Source organism: Bactrocera dorsalis, chromosome 4, assembly GCF_023373825.1.
Source record: "Bactrocera dorsalis isolate Fly_Bdor chromosome 4, ASM2337382v1, whole genome shotgun sequence".
In the NCBI taxonomy this organism is placed as follows: domain Eukaryota; kingdom Metazoa; phylum Arthropoda; class Insecta; order Diptera; family Tephritidae; genus Bactrocera; species Bactrocera dorsalis.
Genome location: NC_064306.1, coordinates 42,428,576 through 42,448,614, shown reverse-complemented (window position 1 = coordinate 42,448,614; position 20,039 = coordinate 42,428,576). Strand labels below are relative to the sequence as shown.

At 32.2% G+C, this 20,039-nt stretch overlaps 1 protein-coding gene across 5 annotated transcripts in view; it reads right to left on the bottom strand.

The window, feature by feature from the left end:
• Positions 1 to 1,221: 1,221 nt before the first annotated feature.
• The window catches only part of LOC105224129 (neuroglian), a 137,286-nt gene continuing 118,468 nt past the window's right edge, over positions 1,222 to 20,039 (bottom strand). For 2 of the 5 annotated variants that reach the window (XM_049456133.1, XM_049456132.1), the window contains exons 4-9: positions 14,402 to 16,638; positions 13,745 to 14,321; positions 13,497 to 13,661; positions 12,250 to 12,618; positions 12,079 to 12,182; positions 1,222 to 4,338 (exon numbers count right to left, since the gene is read on the bottom strand). In XM_049456133.1, coding sequence (XP_049312090.1) covers positions 4,160 to 4,338; positions 12,079 to 12,182; positions 12,250 to 12,618; positions 13,497 to 13,661; positions 13,745 to 14,321; positions 14,402 to 16,638 — 3,631 coding nt within the window. In that variant the 3' untranslated portion in view covers positions 1,222 to 4,159. Of the gene's footprint in view, positions 4,339 to 6,026; positions 7,096 to 11,583; positions 11,740 to 12,078; positions 12,183 to 12,249; positions 12,619 to 13,496; positions 13,662 to 13,744; positions 14,322 to 14,401; positions 16,639 to 20,039 lie in introns of those variants that run through there. The other 3 variants (XR_007422719.1, XR_007422720.1, XM_049456134.1) reach the window with 3 other exon arrangements.

The window sequence follows — 20,039 nt, the reverse complement described above, 5'->3', positions numbered from 1 at the left end:
TGCAAGGGTGCAGGTAAATTTATTGATTTTTTTGCATTCATTTAGCTTTAGGTTTAAAGATTTCTTATTCAACGCTCTAAGTTATAATTTTGTTTAAAATTTACATTTGGGTTTAAATGTGTAAAAATAATTTTTAATTAAAATTTTTGTGATAACTAAATAAAAAAATATATTCGGCTGGGCTGCTAGATTAATGAGCCACGCATAAAATAGTGTTGGCCATTAGCAAAAAATTAAAAAAAAATATAAAAAAAAAATATTTAAAAAAATATTAAAAAAAATATTTAAAAAAAAATATTTAAAAAAAAATAAATAAATAAAAAAATTAAAAAAAAATGAAAAAAAATAAAAACAAAAAAATAAAAAATAAAAAAATAAAAAAAAAATAAATAAATAAAAAATAAATAAAAAAAAAAATAAAAATAAAAAAAAATAAAAAAATACAAAACAATTATAAAAAAAGATACAAAACAATTATAAAAAAATACAAAAAATAAAAATAATAACGTTTTATTTGCCGCCTTGGCTGTAACTAAATTTATGTTTTGACTTTTGACGTTTTTATGTAAAATATTAGGCAAAAAAATGCAGAATTCATATTATAAAAAAAACTGAAGAATCAAAAAACAATGCTGCAATATTTTTTGTTTTAAAATCTTATTAACAAAATATATATTACACATAAAATAATTAATTAATAAATTGAGTTAATTACCTTTATTAAAATGTAATTATTGCATACCACAATGTTTCGTAAGCATTTACAAATATACAAATAATCAACGCGACGCTAGTATATAAAACGAATTCAACAAATCATCCCATAAATTAACCAATTTATTGTATTGCTGATTAAATTTATGCATATTTGAAATTAAAACAAAATTTTCGGTTTTGATTTTTTAGTGTTTTATTATTAAAGATTTCATTATTCATTGCAGTACCTATATATCAATTATATATATATGTATATTTATGTAATATAATAATTAATGATAATAAATTTAACATTTAATTAATTAATTAGTTTAAGTGTGGATAGAACGGAATTTAATCGAATCACTGGATGGGCTGATGACAAGAAAAACAAAAAAAAAATGAATAATTAAAGGTGCTACTTCTCTTTAATTACACTTACGCGTACATATTTAAAAAATTCAAGTTTTTACTTAGGAAAATATTATATTTTACTTAGGAAAATTTATATAAAATTGTTCGTCATTTCGTTTTTTTTTTCATATTGTACGTGTAAATTTTTTATTTTTAAAAATCAACTATTTTTTTATTAAATTATTAACTCACAGTGCAATCCAGCATGTGTGTTAGCACTATGCGAGCACAGTGCCTATTAAAAGTTTGCTGACCAAATGTATTTTTTGTATTATGTTTGAGAATTGAGTTGCTACTTATTGCTGCTTGTTTGTAACGGTAAAAAAGTTTGTTGCATTTTCGTTTATTTGTATTTCAAGCAGCTTTTTACAAATTTTCTAGCAAGCTTAAACTATTATTTTTGATTTAAAAAAAAAGACAAAAAAAAGAAAATATTTTACATTTTTACTTATGTATATGTATTTATATTAAGTTAAAAAATGCATTTTCTCTTTTAGTGTTTACAAACTATGGACGTGTTAAAAAATGAAAATTAATTATAAATATATTTATTTAAATCTAAATTGCATCAACCTATTTTCCTTACAGCAATAAAACATTTGTTAAATTAATATTCATGTTATTACATATACATATTTATATATATATTTTTTGTTTATTGATTACATTGTGTTAATAGCTGAGATAAGTGCCATAAGGACAGCAATGCAAGACTGTTGTAATTATTTAGGAAATCGAAAAATATATGCTATAATAAAAAATATTGAAAAGAAGTGTATTTTAGTGATTAATATTACTTAAAATTGTAAATTTACTATCGTATTCAATTTTTTTAATATTTTACGTCAATGCCATTTTTTTATATACACACTTCCAGAAAAGTAGCATATTGAGTATGTACTTTTAAAATTTCGACTGAAAAGAACTTCTTTGGTTAGAAATTTTGGAGGTGTATATTTTTTACACGGCATTTTGAACATAAAACTGAATTTTAATTGTGTCAACAGTTAAGGAATTTAAAACAAATGTTTTTTATATTTTTCAGCAAACTGTTGTTACAATTATATAAAGAAATCAAGCAACAAAATGCTTATATTAAACTTTAACTAAATTTCTTTACTTGTGTACAGCAATTCGATATTTAATTTTGTAAATTTATGTTTGTATATATGTATATATATTCGATGTGTAAAAAGCAACACTTTTACACTAATGAAAATTGTTTGACATACACATACATACATATATTGAACTTTAGCATAAATGACTATTTCGTATGTTTAATATTACAAACACTGGCAGCGCAAATGATATTCACAACAACAATAAGCTTTTGCATGTGTGCTCAATTTGATATCTAGCAAAGTTCCCTTACTGTTTTGTTTGGTTTTGAATTGAAATGACGGTAGTGGTATTAAAAAATGTTTTGAAATATGTGGAAATTCGCCAAAATTCAACCACATAGCACATTTCTTTGGATTTTTAATTTTTTCATATATAATTTTTTTATTTTTTATATATAATTTTTTTATTTTTTTATATATAATTTTTTTATTTTTTTATATATAATTTTTAATTTTATATATATATATTTTTTTTCATATATTTTATTTTTATATCTTTTTTTTACCATACACACATTGAGATTCGTTTAATTTGTATGTAACAGTTCACACACACTAGTACTTACTGGCTTATATTACATCTAAAGGCTTTGCGTAAATCAAAATGGTAATAATTTTCCACAAATCTTTGTGTTTTTTCTTGTAAGCTCAACGTATAAGGCTTGCCAAAGTAATTTAATTTTTTACAACGCAACTCAAATAAAGTTTTTTTTTTTTTGTTTTTCTTTTTCGAAATGCAATATTTAATTATTTGGCTTGAAATTAAATATACAAGGGGCTTTAAACGCTTTATTGAAGCGTTTTTTTATATTTTCGCACTTGCGTAAATTATTTGAACTGAAAATTGTTTGTTAGTATTTTGTTTAATCTACAGCTGCTATTATTATTAATAACAACAATCTAACGCAAATATTGGCTTAAACAAGCTACAATTACCAATACATTTAATAATAAATAGTACATTTGATTTAGTGTGGTGTGGGTGTATTATTTTTTCTTCTTATTTTTTTAGTAAATAAATGCTAATGTTGCTTTCGCCGCTTAATATTATACATATAATGCTTGTAGTGCTGCATTTTTTGGTAAAAAAAATATATATATTTAAAATGACAAGGTTAAATGCATAAATGAGGTTATATCCACTTGTGAATTTCCAAAAATTATTATTTTTTGTTTACATATGGAATTTATAAAGATAAAATATTTGAAAAAATAATTTCAAAAATTAAAAAAAAAAAATTTTAAATAATATGCAATCCTCAATCGCAATAATTTGTTAAAATAATTTTACATCTTTTATATAAATCATTTTAACATATATTTTCACACATAATAGCTAAAACATCGCATTAGCACAAACATTTATTCAAAGACCACAAATGCAGCATAACAAACTGTATATATACTTATATCCATGTTATTAGACAAAGCAAAATTAAATTTAAACTCTTGCTTTGCGAATTCCACTCAGTTGCTTAGTAAAGCATTACTTTCACTTCAGCATAAAAAGCCGTTTCTGTATTCCTTCGTATTACTTGCATTAAAAATCGTATATTTTATTCTTACTCCCTTCGATTAGCGTATTTTCATTTACCACTTTTTACATTTTCCGACAATAAACAATCATATAAATTTCACTTAAGACAATACACAAACTCCGACTCAACGCTATTCCTACTACAAACACGTGGGTGAAAATGAGCATTTGATAATTGGTCATTGCTTATCAAAGTCATTTCACTTTATAACTCGCTTACCTAATTGAAATCGCTACAAATTATACACCTCTAGCCTCGTCGCGCATTAAAATTTCGCTGCTCGTCCGATCTACAATTTCATTCGCTTGCACTTTGGCTACTCCCATTATGCCTTTACGGTTGCTGTTGTTGCTGCATATTTTGTTGTTACTGCTGCGTCTTTTGGTCCTAAACATAGGTGGCCACAGCAGGTGTATTTGAGGAAGTGGCGGCTTGTGTTGGCGCTGGCGGCGCGGTTGGTGACTGATGCGCTGCTGGCGTGTTGTTTATGGGCTGTGGACTGACGGGCGGTTGCAGCTTACCCGGCACATACTGACCAATGAAGGAACCATCCTCGGTGAATTGAGCTGCAAAGTGAGATGAAAGGGAGTGGAGTTAGTTGTTTTATATGCATGTGAGTGTATGTGTAGGTAATGAATTGGTTAATTTAAAGCATGAAGGTGGGGAAAGTTGTGTTGTTAAGCCTTCAACCGGTGAGAATCAGTTGACCACGGCCAAGAAAAGGAGATGGCAGAAATTAGTTTGCGATTTTTGCATGGGCGCGGTTTTGTTGCGTTTGTTAAAATATATATATATTTTTTTTATTATTATTATTTTTTATTTAATGATAACACAATTCCTTCTATTTTTTATATAATGTTTTTTAATAATTAATCGTGGCTATAAGAATGGATTTTGTTTATTGTTAGTGTAACAAAATTAGGGTAACTACATAATACTGAAAAAATTTCAAACAAAATTTTTATTACAGAAATCTGTCTGAACCAAATATTAATAAATATGTTTACTGAAATAACAAAAAATATAATAATAGAAAAACAGAAAATTCATAACAAATTAAAAAGGAATAACAGTAATAAAAAAATTATAACAATAAAAATAAAAAATAATAATAATTTAATAATACAAACAAAAAAAATAATAATAACAGTAAAAATAAAAAAGTAAAAATAATAATATTAAAAAATATTAAAAAGTAATACAAAAAATACAAAAAAAACAAAAATTTAAAAAATAACAATAATAATAATAAAGAATAATATTAAAATAATAAGTAAATATAAAATAAAGTTAAAATACATATAATAAAAAAAAAATTTAAAAAGGTTTATAAAAACTAAAAAAAAAACAAAAATTAAAATAATAAGAATAATAATAATAAAGAAATAAAGATAAAAAAATAATAATGATATTTAAAAAAAATATTAAAAAGTAAAATAAAAACTACAAAAAAATTAAAGAAAAGAAAATTTATTTTTTATTTTACTATATACTTTTCTTAGTTTGTTTTATGACTTTCTATTGTTGCATATACATATGTACAAATGTAGGTTATGTTTAACAAAAAAAATAAGAGATAAATTAAAAAATAAAAAATCATAAAAAACATAACCATGTCTTAATAAAATAAAGTAGTAAAATAAAAAATCAATAAATTAATTATTTCAATCTAAACATTTAAAATGTAAATATATAAACAAATGCTAAACAATATTCTCCAAGTCATGCCATGCAAATTTTCGAATCTACACTAATAATAAAATCTAAAAAAAATAAAATGCTTACCTTATTTACGTATATATGTATGTTCATTTACAACATTAAAACGAAAGTGCGAAATTATTTTAGCGGTACGAAATCAAAATTAATATGTTGCTAAAAAATAAAATGGAAATTTTAAAATAATTTCGGTATACTTTTAAATGTCCGAAATAGCTAAAATTATCTAAAATCATTAAATTAAAACTTGTAATTTTGTTAAATTATCATTTATAAATGAAATTTTTCAAATAGTTTGAAAAAATAATTTGGAATTTCAAAAATTATAAAAAAAATATATATTTCATAAAATTGTATAATCATATATATTGCAGATTTATGTCTATATCATGTATATATCTGATATTATACAAAACATACCATACCATTTACCATAGACTTTTTTCTAAAGTTAAGTTGATCTATGTAAACGTCATGTCCCTACCAATAAACAAACCTATATACTCGTATAATAGGTTACAACAAAAAAAGTGTGTTGTTGTTTTTCCATGTGTTACACATTTTCGTTTTTCATTTATTTATTATTAAATTCATTCATTTTAAGTGTTTTGTTTAATACGAAAATGATAGGTACACAAATAGCTTATTTTTTAAAAAAATGTTCTTCTTTACTCCTCTTATTGTTGTTGTTTAATTTACATTATTATTACAAAACGATTCGATTGTTTGTTTTCTTCATTAGCTTTAACACTATTGCTAAAATTACTCATTAAAAACACTAACTTTATATATAAAAGAGAGAAAGAGTAAAAAATAAATTTAAAAAGAGTACACAAATACGTTAACTAAAAACTAAACACAGAAAATTAAAATAAAAAATAATATTAAATCAACGTGTACGACATTGTCATAAAAGAAAACATAAAAATAAATTAAAATAAAAAATATTGTTGTACGGTATAAAAGCAATTATAAGATTTTACATTTTAATTTTTTATAAAACACACTTTAAACTACATATAGTTAAAAAAATACAAGAGAGAGCAAATATGTCTACGCCTAGGCGCAGACAGCTTTTTCACTCGGTGCTGCTTTCATTGTCATCAGCTTTAGCGCGTTTATGTGGCTATGTGTGCGTGTGTGGATGAGGTTATTATTTATTTATTTATATATATATGTATACTTATTGCCATAAAATTAAATAACGGTTTCGCGTTGCAATTCAGTAGTTTAGTTTGTTTTAGTATTATACAAAAAATAACTGTTTCGGTTTATTTCATATCTCGTGCTTAACTTGATGAGAGAGATTCAGAGCTGCATCGTTTTGATTTGAAAAAAAAAAATTGCTTATTTTTATTTCTTTTATGTTTCGCTACTAGCTGCGTTCTGTTTGGCAGTAATCAAAACTTGTTGTTGTTGTTGGTTGGTTGCTAATTTTGCTGTTGTCGTGGCCGTGAATGTTGTTGGCGCTCTTTATGTCATGATGTCATGGTTGTGTCGAGACGACGGTTGCGAATACATAAATGGTTTATAAACTTAAAGTGATTGCAATCAAAGTCCTTTACGTCCATATTGGCCAATAAAAGAGCCGTCTTCGTTTAAGCCTACGCATAGCATAAACACATATGCAATTATTTACATTTTTGCGATTGTGATTTTATATGCGTTGTTGTTGGTGGTGTTGGACGGTTGTTTTGTTGGTTTATTGGTGTTTTATAATAAAAGTAAAAGAAAGGTATGACAACGAAAAAATAATAAATATATATAATAAACTGAAAACGTAATTAACAAAATATGCAAAGTACATAAAAGAATAAATATGTTGTATATTAGGGTGTCCGTTAGTTCTCAAGTTGATTTTTTGCCTTAAAAAAATTATTTCAACGCAAAAAAAACCTCTATGTATTAAAATTAAACCGTGTCTAAATTGTGTTTCTCTTTCCATGTATTTAGGATGATATTTTTTGAATTTTGCTGTAAGGGGCTACCTGGGTTTACGTGTTCCAAAAATCGATTTTTTTTGTCTTATGAGAAAAAAATTTGTTGAAAAAGGTTGTTTCTCACGCGAGGAATTGAACCCCATGCAATCCCTTAAACAAATAAATCTGTAATATTAAAAAACTCATATTCCAGTACACAATTTTTCGACCATAAAAAGGTCTCAGTGTTTTTTTTCCAAAACAACCCTTTAAATGTTATACAGTTATGTATTAAGCATCCTTCCAAATTATTTAACACATACTGCGTTGCTCATACGACATGGTGTACTATGTGAATGCAGTACATTGGATGCATAACTGCGTATAACTTTTAAAGGACTATTTTTACGAAAAAAAAAAAATAATTAAGCCCTTTTTGTAGAGCAATTAAAATATTTCTATAAAAACAGTGTAGGTTCATTTGCTTTGGAGATGAAAAACTTTTTGGTAAAAAAATATCATATAAAAGAAGCTGTTTGATGAAATTAAAATGATTCAGGCACGATTTAAATTCAAAACAAGAGCTTGTTTATATTGAATCCTTCTTTTAGACTAAAACTGAAACTTCAGAGAGCGTTCGCAAAAAAAAAATCAAACTACGAAATAATGGACACCCTAATATATACAGTAATAAATTTGTAAATACAGATATTACAAAGTGAACGAAACATAAACATAAAACACAACGTGTCAATAACAGTAATATATAGGTATGCATAATTGTAACAATAATTTTATGTTGGTTTAATTTTATTGTTGTTATTGAGGTGAGAGCGCACAAACAAACTGTTATAAATGGTGTAAAGAAACGTAATGTGAGGCGGCGCACAATGCGAGCACAATGACAAAAAGGCATATATTCACATATGCATACACATAGCTATGTATATAAACAGATCGCCCTCAATGAATCTCGTATACATACGAGTATATATATTTTTCGAATATGATATGCAGCGGCGAAGCGCTAAACCGTTTAAAAGGCTTGTGGCGTGCAATGTGTATGCTATCCAATATTTATATGTATCATTTGCTTGTTGTTAACTACCGTTATTGGTTTTGCGGTCAATAATTTATGGTTTTAAATTTCATTCAAATTTTCAGTTTATTTTTCTCTGCATATGATAATGAAAATGAGCTGCTGGATATTAAATATATAAAAATGTATATGAATTTAAAGGTCGATGCAACCGCTTGTCACTAATGAAATGAATTAAATAATAGTTGCAATTACAAAGGCGGCAAGTAAAAGTTTAATTTATGAAAAAGACGGAGTAAAAAAATGTTTTTTTAAGTATACTGTTAAAGTTACAGTTGAAAAGAGAATTGAAAAATGACCGAAATAAGCCTTTATTTAGAACTTCTGAATTGAAAAAAATCGATTTTTGTATTTATGTATCGAATACACAGGTATTTAAAAATTTCTCTCAAAAATTTGAAGTTGATCCGGCGAATAGTTTCTGATATGAGCATACATATTTCTATAAAATTTTTAACTCATTGTAAACGGCTCTCCAAACTTTTAATGCGTTTTTCTGGAAAGGCGGCTTTAAGAATCGGTCAGAAATTTTTTTTAGAACAGGGGCCCTTCGGTATATCGATTCGTAAATGTATTCTATTCGAAATTCGGATCTACTTTATAATTATGCGAAAGCTGTACCACCCTGTGCCAGAATAAATACGTAAAATTTTCGTGTTTGCTTTCTACAACTCAAAAGCTAACGAATATTTTATTCGAAAATTGGCTTGAAAATGTGAAAATCGAGTTATAGAATATAGAAAATCCGAATTCGAGTAAATTTTTTTCGAATCGTGTTACAGAAAAGGGCCCCAGAGTTAACTTGAAATTTTCGCACGACATTTTTACATACATATACTTCCAAGGTTATAATGGAAGATATACGATTTTTGATATAAATTTCGCGTTTTAAGAGGGGGACGTTTTAATTTCGGTTTTTCATTTTTACGATTTTTCTTAATTGGCGGGCAGGATAAAAAAAAAACGAAACGTCGTATGGACTAGTTTAACTAGAAGATACGTTATTAAAAGCCGCATACGAGTTTCAAATGTATCTATATTGTACATATAGGAGCGTAAATACAACACGTATTTCCATACAAATGTATGTAAGCACATAGGGGCCTAGCCAAGCACCATTGGTCTCGACTAAGTGTATCAGACCGTTGGTCTCAACGAGGGTTAACAAATATGAATTTGAATTTTTTGTTTCAGATAGAAATTGCGACCTGCATCCTACGCGCCGTCCGGCAAATGCACATGCGAGATGCCTCGGCAAATTGGTTGCCAAAGGCAGAATATAAAAGATTTCGTATCAAGAAAATCTCTGAATGATGTTTAAATATATAACTATAAACCCTAAAAATTTCGATTAAATCAATTATTTCTTTGCCTCCCAAAAAATTCCTCAAAAAATCTAAACTTTTGAGCCTTTAAAGGAGGCGCTCCTTTTAAGTCGAAAAGACTAAACTGTTAAATGATGAAATGACATTTTTTGAAAGCCGCCCTTTTACAAAATTCAAAATTTTGGCTAGTACAGTATTTCGTAAATTTTCAGTATTCAACTATTTTTATATTTTTTTATTAACTTTTTGATTTGAGGAAATTTTCTCATGGACAGCATTTTTCGGAGATCCTGTTGTTATTGTTGTAGCGTTTATCTAACCCCGTATAGGTGGTAAGGTCGACAGGGTCGGACCGGGACAGGGGAGTTAGATGTGTGGGATTAATTTTGTATGCAAAAAGGAGGTTAGAGTCATGCGGGGACTCATTGCACGCCAGATATATGTATATTTGGTTTGTCGGGGTCGATTCTGGATGAGTAAGAGTTTAGCCCAATACAGCATCCGCAACGAAGTGGCCCTGGGGTGACACTAGATTCTCATGGCAACTTCAGACTTTTTAGGACAATGGGTGGTGGTTTGACTCCAATTATTTTTCGGAGATCTTTGTGAAGATCGACCCCGAAATCAACATTGAATCGAAATGTACATTATTTTTATTTTTAATTAAATTAAAAGCAGTTTTTCTGACTTCCAGGTGGATATGAGTTAATGGGTTATTAAATAAAATTGATCTTCACAAGTGGCACTAGACAGGCGACAGTTACTGACTTTACTAAAAAAGACAAGCAAATATTGTAATAAGTATTGGGAGTATCGAAACAACATTTTGATGGTTTTCCTTGAAATCCATATTTTTATAAAATTAAAACATAAAATTGGATTTAAAATCAAGTATTGACAATTCACAAATTAACTTTAACAATACAAAATCGACAAACCACAATTGACATAATACTACGCAACACAAACGACAGTACATTATGAAAAATACGGCAACCGATTTCCCCATTAAAAGTAAAATTTAAAATCCCTGTACTAATACTATATAATATGTGAGTATTTGCCACAGCAATGTTTTAACAAATGGTATGTTTGTATCGAAAGATTTTGAATTTTGCCTACAATTACATTTAATTTTTATGTTTTCATTTTTTTGAAATTAAGATCAAGATATACTTTTGAGTACATATAAAAAATTTAGAAAAATAAAAAAATATTTGGTATTTACAATTTCGGCAAACACTTTTTTTCGAAAATTTTGAAGAAAATGGTTATTTGGGTTAAAAATTTGAACTTAGCAACAAAAGTATTCACCAAGTTGTGGCCAAACTATCACAAGAAAAAAAGCAAAAAACCAAATTAAAAACAATTTTTCGAAGTTCAAAAACAATTTTTTGATGCACCTGATGTCTGAGTTAAATGTGTTCTTTTTTCATTTGTCTAATATTTTCTTAATTTTTAGTTCGAAGCATTAATATGCGAAATTAATTAGCTTGCCAAACAATTTTTGTAACGCCAAAATGTTAGCAACAATCAAAAATTTAAATTTCAAAAAATTAATGGTTTAATAAAAATGTGAGAAAAATGCAAAACTTTAGAATTTCTTTCAAATGAACACAAGGTTTTATAAAATATGCGAAAAAGTGAGTTTCATGAACAAAAATCAACCGAAAATTAAATAAATAATAGAAACTTCATGCCTTAGAGTAAACCTTATGTTGGAGAAAAACCAAAAATTGATATTTTTACCTTTACATAATGTCAAAAGAATTTACTAGATTTGTATATTCTATTGTAATAAGAGTGTGGGCTAATGTTTAAGTATGTTCGCGGCTGCGTTGGCAGCTTCGTCTTGTAGTTCGTGCAGGGTTGGTAAATTATTTGCTACGCCTCTAACTACAGCTGCTGTTGCGCTCATTTTCAAAATCACACGCATTTTATACAAGTTGGAGAGAATAATGAATACAAATACATATAAATAAAGTCAAAAAAACGAAAATAATATACAATAAATAATTTTAAATATTTTTTCTCTGATGTGGTGAGTTAATTGAAAATATCATTTTAATTGACGATCATACATGTACTTACATACATACATATATAGAATGACAGATATACACGTATATGTATATTTGTACACATGCATTTTCATATGTATGCTTAAACACGTTAAAATTACAATCTTGGCTTTATTTTATGGGAAAAATTTTAATTAATTTTCTTTCACTCAATTCAACTCACCTGTATCACCATCTCCATATTCGGCCATCGAGTCGGTGTCACTTTCCACACCAGGCTGTTTCGCCGAATGAACCGATTGCTGTCCAGCGCTCTTATTATCCAATCTGTATAATAAAACGATATTTTGCTCATAAAATGCTTACTTCGTTTGCAAAATTGTGTTCAACTTACGGTTGTGAGTATTCATGGAATCCACCTTCATCCGGATAGTCGCGACGTCCGTTCGCCAATTCACGATCATGCACATCGTATTTGCCACCACGATTGCGTCGTATGATGCAAATAATAATGAACAGTAGTATGATGAAGGCCAGCGCCAGCATCATGCCAATGAACCAGCCAGCATTCGCCACATTCTGATTGGGCACTTTGGTGGGACCGTCAATGACGATTTCACGCAATTCGCTGGGCGTTTCATGATCACCATCGACAGATACAACACGGAATTCATACACATTATCTGGATTGAGACCACCGATTTCTTGGTAATCTTTTGAGAACTCGGGTTTTTCTGTTTTGAAGTTTGGCTCGCCTTTGATTCTGCGTTGGAGAAAGAATAATCGCAAAATGAAGTGTCATCAGTTGATTAACATTTATTTAAGATGCAGATGAGACTTTTTCTAACAATATTATGAGATATAGTAATTCCTTCATGAATATAAAAATAGTCATAGCTGACTAGAAGTTTTTGAGATATCGATCCGAAATTTTGCACAAGTGTCTCCCCAAAATGCTATGGGTGATGTTTTGACTTCGAGTACGCCATTCACTGAAAGGAAGTCGGTGAAGGTGTTGATGGCCCTACTGTGAATGGTGGTCAGTGCTTGTCGGAAGTTAGTTGCGTCCGAAATCTGTTCGGTGTATTGTTCTATGTCGGCGACGTAGTTGAGGAATGAGCTCTTGAGGTAGCAGGTGACTGCAAGAGTAATTTCTGCGAAAGCACCCCAACAGGAACTGCCTGGAGAGGAGTTCATTTTGCTCCTTAACTGGGAACATACGGGCCTCAGTAGCAGCTGTTTGATAGGAGACATCAAGAGGCATCCTGTCGTAGTCCGGAGTGCAGTATTATGACAGGTCTGAAGTTTCCTTGTCTGCGTTTCACTGCATCCAGGCGACCATATTGGTGCGCCGTAGTTAAGGACCTACCGGCCGATTGCCTTGTAAGTTGCCAACAACGTTTCTTAGTTATACACATTGGGAAAGTGCTGCCGGCTAGTGACTAGAGAGTAAAAAAGCACAGACTGTTAAAAGTCACACCTAAAATTGTAGGATTATTGACAGTCGGAATCTTGACGCCATCGACGGCAATATTCAGGTCAATCAAGTTAAAGCTTTTTCCACGCTTTTATACTCGGTGCAGCCGAAGTTAACGTTCTTTCTTGTTTTATTTAAAGAGAATATGAAATTAAATCACTCACCTGTATTGTGTGTAGAAGTGTGTGCCGGCATGCCCTTCGGTACTCGGCTGCCAATTAACGCGGTATTTTGCATTATTATTCTCGGATTTCAATTGTTGTACGATAAATCCAGGTACAGCAGGCATTTGTGAGTCTTCTGGCAGAGTGCGTTTCTCAATGAAGTGTCTGAAATCAACAAATTAATAATTAATATAAAAATTGAAGTTTCAAAACATGTCTATATGTATGTATATCTCCATCAAACTCACTCTGATCCTTCGCCCATTTTCGTGGTTGCCGTTATTGAAATTCTATATTTCGTATTTGCCTTTAAACCAGCTAATTTTGCGCTCGTTATCAGTGGATCATTAATATGCGGATCGAGTTCACGTCGCTCGCTTACATAGCTGCCCTTAACCTCTTCATAATAGATTTTGTAGCCGGTCAGTTTACCATTTGGTTGCAATGGTTTCTTCCAAACCAACCAGAAGGCGGATGAGCCCAGCGGGTAAGCATCTAATGACTGCACTGGTGATGGTACACCTTCGGGCGTATCAAAGTCGATGACTACGCTGGGTGGGCCATTGAAGCGTCCATTGTAGGCAAGCACACGTGCAAAGTTCTTCGAATCGGGTTTGAATTGTGTTACGAGCGCCTGATCGGAGATGGCATCAACATGTATTTCGCGTAGCGCTTCCTCACCCTCCTTCTCGGTCCATGTTTGAATCTTGTAACCCTTGAAGCGACCACGTACCGATTCGGGACTAACGTGATTCCAGCGCAACATGGCAGTGGTGGCAGCGGTTACTTGGACCATACTGAAGTTGGTGGGAGCTTCCAAAGGACCTTTAAATCAAAGTGAATATTAGGTATATAAACAAAGCCAAATTTTTATACGCGGTTAATTCAAAACACTGTGTACTTACGATCTTCGCCCGAATAACCGACAACCTCTGTAGGCGCAACATTCGCCTCGCCGTGTTTATTTATAGCAACTACTTTGATTAGGTAGGGTACATAGGTTGGTTGATCTGGTATTACCAAATTGTTCTGCTGCCAATCATATATGTCCTTACTCTCCCATGACGCAGCTGGTATATCACGTTTCCAAGAGACACGGTAGTGGAAGTCTGGCGCATTATGATCAATCTCCGGCATTGGAGTCCATGAAATTACCAAGTTATTTGGTTCGGTACCCATGCCTTGTACGTTATCTGGATTCTTGTAGGGCACATCTGGTGGTGTGGTACAAAACTCACTGTGATCCGATGGCGGTGATGGACCAATTTTGTTGAAGGCTTTCACACGGAACGTGTAGTTGGACCAAGGCGTTAAATCAACCACAAATGCGGTTTCGGTGGATGGTACTTTGTCGTATGAGATATCCCACGAATCGGGTGTGAACGAAGTGTTGAATTCGATGGTGTAATATAGAATTGGTGAGCGATTGTCACCCTGTGGTTCCCAAGTGACTCTAATCCTATTAGCCATACACACAATACCGACTAAACGTGGCGCATTGGGTACATCCTGCACAATAAGATTGGCTTTAGCCGATGCTTCGTCCAATTCGGTGCGTGCCACGCATGTGTACTCGCCAGAATCCAATTCAACGGTCTTTGGTATGGTCAGTGAATTGTCGTTGGTCTTCATGAAACGTGCCTCCGATTCGAAATCAATAGCTTGACCATCCTTCCACCACTCAATAACTAGATCAAGTTTTTCATCGTGCTCTTCATTACAACGGAATGTCGCCGATTTGCCAGCAGCTACTTCGTAATTCTGTGGCTCATGAATAATGCTTGTGCGCTTCATTACCAATAATGTGCCATTCGCAGATATGCTACCGAATTTATTGGTCGCGTAACAAGTGTAGTCACCCTCATCGCTAAACGCAACTTCTTGAATTTCCAGGTCACCGGATGGCAAAGTGTTGTAACGTCCACCAGTCAATTCTTGATGATTATGTATCCATTTCACTTGGGGTTTGGGCGCACCGAACACGCGGCAACGTAATGTGACATTTTTACCATCGACAGTGGCTTCCTTACGTGGCGCTTCCTGTATCTCTGGTGGCAGCGCCAGCACATTCAGGTACACATCTTTATAGACGTAGCCAAGCGAATTGGTTGCGTTACAACCATAGTTACCAGTATCGGCCTTAACAAGATCGCGAATGATAATACGATTACTTTGTACCGTACGACGTGGATTGGGTGGTGATTGTGCAATCGGTTTGCCATTGTGGATCCATTGAATTGTGGGCTCGGGATTACCAGCAGCTGCGCATTCGAATGTGACTTCTTCATCTTCGGCCGCGTTCTGTACCTCTGGTTCTTTGGTGAAGTAAGGTGTGGCCAAAATCTTCAGATTGATCGAATACGATTGTGCATTACCGACACCGTTTGAAACATCGCAAGTGTAGGAACCTTCATCCTCGAAATTCGCCTGTCTGATCACCAGCGACTTACCGTAATGACCTTGCGTAATTCTATCACTCCACTCTATGGGCGCACCATTTTTGGACCAGACGGTTTGCGGAAGTGGTGTGCCACCGAAAATACAATAAAGCTCGGCACGTTTGCCACGCAACGCCACTTCATTCTTACGCGTCACATATTGTCGTTTGGGTTGTTGTTTGTTCAGTGCAGCGCTGATACCGGTCTGTTTCACATCCAATAAAACTTTATTGCCAATTTTGTACTCATTACGGAACACTGATGTAGCCGAGCAGGCATAGAAGAAATCATCCGAAGCATCTTCACGTGTCACATTCGAGAACCACAGTGTGCCCTCGGGATCTAGTGTCATACGTGAGTTGTTGATCGATTTAATGGTACCTTCCAAGGAATGCTGTATCAGCCAGTTTACAATGGGTTTGGGCCAACCATCGGGTGCTTCGCAACTAAGCGAGAAGGGTTCACCCTCATTGGTTTCGATTGTTTTCGCCACTTCATCCTTAAATGCATTCAATTCGGCTTTGCGTACAAACACGGAGTTCGAGGTGGCTGTACCGAATTCGTTTTCAGCGAAACACTGGTACTGACCCATATCTTCATCCTTGGGTGATGTGATGACAAGCGTACCGCGACCGGGTTGTTGCAGCATGCGATTGTCGTAAGCTTGCCAATCGAATTTCTTGCCGTTTTTGATCCATCGGTAACTGCAATGAGAGGAGTAAAGCAAAGTGTAAGTTAGGAGTGAAAGAGTTAAGCAGGTGGTTTTAATTTAAAGAAAGGAGCTCTTATGATCATCAACTGTTTTGGTATGCGAACAGGTATACTGACTTCTTCGATATTAAATTTTAGGAAGACGGTTAAATATTCACATAATGGTACTTCTAAATGCACCACTTGTTCTATCTATATCACAGCTTAATTGCCCGTACTAATTGAACTACTATAGTATAGTATTGACATAACATAAGCTAATGTAACCTAAATTCCTCTAAAGAAAGAGTAGAATATTATCTGGGCGAGTTTATTTCGGCAAGAGAAAATGGAAACCCCCAAATAATTTCGAGGTAGCGTAGCCGCTACTGTTATGGTGGCGTTCCATTAGTCTTAATTGAGTCAGGTTGTAAAAATCATTTATGCATGAACTTCGAACCGAACCTTCATTAATTGTTGAGAACTATTTACGCTTTGCTAATTGATAATGTGGCAAGGACAAAGCACTTGGAAATGTCAACTATGCGTAAAACGTGCTCCAACGGCCTGTAAGAATGTGCATACATAGTTATTTGATGTGCGATTTAAGTCACATAGTTAGTTGGGCTAACAATTAAACCACATACAGTTGGAATTGAAAACGATATGACAACAAAAGGGCAGGTCGAAAAAGGTCACTAAAAAGTCAAGAACACACATGTGTAAATATAAATTGCGTAAGAGACACCATAGCAGACACAACTATCTAAATAGAATGTGTTTACTTTCGTAATTGAATTTTAGAATCATGCATACTTTACGCAAATGCAATAAATATCTTCTAAATTGGCAGATGATTAGTGGGAGAGATGTTTTATAGTTTTCTTAAGTGCTATAGGGTATTGTGTATCAATTTCAATGCGTTGGAAATTAAATAACAGAAGTATTGGTTACCAATAAGTAGTGGTACTTTACATGAAAGCTGGTGAGAGATTCGAATTCGAAAGCGCATGAAATATCTGTGCTTGGACGTATCAACTGAACGTGTAAACCGTGTTTCCCCAGAAAAATTTAAGTATTTGGTGGAAAATCCATTCGAGCTTTATAAAACGTCTTTGCATGACCAATGAATGACTGTTTGAACCGTTGTTAGCGTCAAAACCAAAACTGAGCCATATTTTTTAAACAAAGATGAAACAATCGCTGGAAATAGATATCAAGAGATTTCGAAGTCTGGAAATAAACGAAAAAGCTCTTGACAATTATTGCTTTCAACAAGGCGATGCGTTATTTCACACTGAGACTTAAACAATTCAGTTTCTGCGGCAAGAATTTCCTGTCCTCCGAAATCAAATAGAGCTGACATTTATTGACTATCCAAATTTGCGGATTTATCTAATTTTTATAGCATACTTTGAAAAGCGAAATGTACGCTTATCGGATCTTTAACGCGCTCAAGGCAAACTTATGTACTGAAATCATTCCTACACCGCCTGAGATGTTCGGAAAGTGATGTAACAAAAAAGAGCGACCAATTGAATGTCTTTCGTGTTCAAAAAAAAAGAGTCATCAAAACGTCAAAAATCTTGATTGAAGCCCATAAAAACTGTTGAGTCAACAGAACTATTTAAAAACTATAATCTTTTCGCTTCGCAATCCGCTACCACCTCGAATTCGCTGGGAAAGTTGTCGATCTGTCGGCGCAGGCAATCAAAGAATTAATGTGAGTTCAAGTGAGGCTTTAAATAAATCTTGCTTATTTGACTAAATTAATGAGCCGTCAGACAGTTTGAAGAGGAAAGGAAAAAATGGAAAGAATTAAAGTAAGCGCGTCGTAATCATGCAGGCAATCAGACAAATGAGCATGGACTAAATATTCTACTTATTTTATTAATTGCACTGGCGAGCAAAAAGAGTTGCGGGGTAAAAAAATTATAATAAAATCTAAAAATGAAAATGCAAATGTAAAAGATAAACTATAAAAGTCACGGGGTATAATAAACCTGAAAAGCAAAACAGATGTGAAAGGCCGCAAAACATGCCAGCTGTGTCTGACATGGATACAAACAAACATACAAATGTACTCCAGCACTTAGTACGAATATTAAGGAAACTTATTTCTCTGGGCTTGTCATAACTTTTTATGGTTATGCAAAATTCTGCAACAACAACGAATTACTAAAAGGCAGGAACACTCGTGATGATGTTGTCTTAATGCTGCCATAAGCATTTGGTTAATGCAACACAATTCATCATTTAAATTAATTAATTAAAAGCGAATGAGTCAAAGTGAGCGAGTGTTTGTGATGACTAGCGGCCACACCTTTTTAGCAGGCTGGCGCTTAGTGAGCAATTTGTGGTTGCGGCTATTCTAGCTTATGCTGTATTTGGAGTACGAAATGCAGGGCAACGGGTTTTTTATGAAAACTTAAAATGACAATTTGTAAACCTTAGAGAAGATATGAAAATTTATCCAAAAGCTACAATTTAAAAGGAGTTTCAAGAGCAAAACAAATATAGCTAAAATCGTATAAATATATTTTATTTAAAATAAAATATTACTACTACAAGTTGTTTGACATTTAATTACCTGAAGAATAAATTAAATGAGAACCACAACTAATATACAATAAAATTGATGTTCGATTGTCTGATTTGGAAGAAGTACGCACAGCATTCGTTTAGCTAAAAGATTTATACTATTTAACAAGATCGTTGATAGAATTGGAAACCAAAGCATGCCTCTAGTTAATAATTTCTACCCGATTCTCTCTGGGTGAATTAGCAGACAATTTCTTTAAGGACTAAAAGACAACTATGGTGAATAGTTTCGCACAGTTTTATTAAATCCAATTTGGACAAATAAACATCTACTATTGAGGAGATATGTAGATAATTGGAAAAGAGAAAATTTATGAACATAGCGATTAACGGAACTAGTTCAAAACAAATCTAAATATATCAGAGCATATCCTACCAAGATTGGATTTCAATTGTGACTTCCAGAAGAGAATAGGTAACACCCTCTAGACGTGAAGAGAAAGGGTTTAGTAAGGGAAGAGAATACTATATACCGACAGGTACAAAATGGAATGCGGAATAGCGGCATGGCTATACTACGAGGATCTTGATATCTCTCTCCCTCTCCCTTCATCTACCAAACTCAGCTGACATCTTCCAAGCGATTACTAACTAACGAATTTGATGAGGAATGATAAAGATGGAGCTATTAAATACATAATTTACGATTCTGTAAAAGACATACGGGCAAACATTCATTTTTACAGGGTTTGTCCGGTAAGTAAGAGAACTGAGTCGATATAAAAAATTTATTGAGCCAATTCTTTAAAAACTTTTAAAATAGGCTCCTTCTGCGTCGATACAGAGCTGCCAGCCCGATTCCAAGCGCCACAGA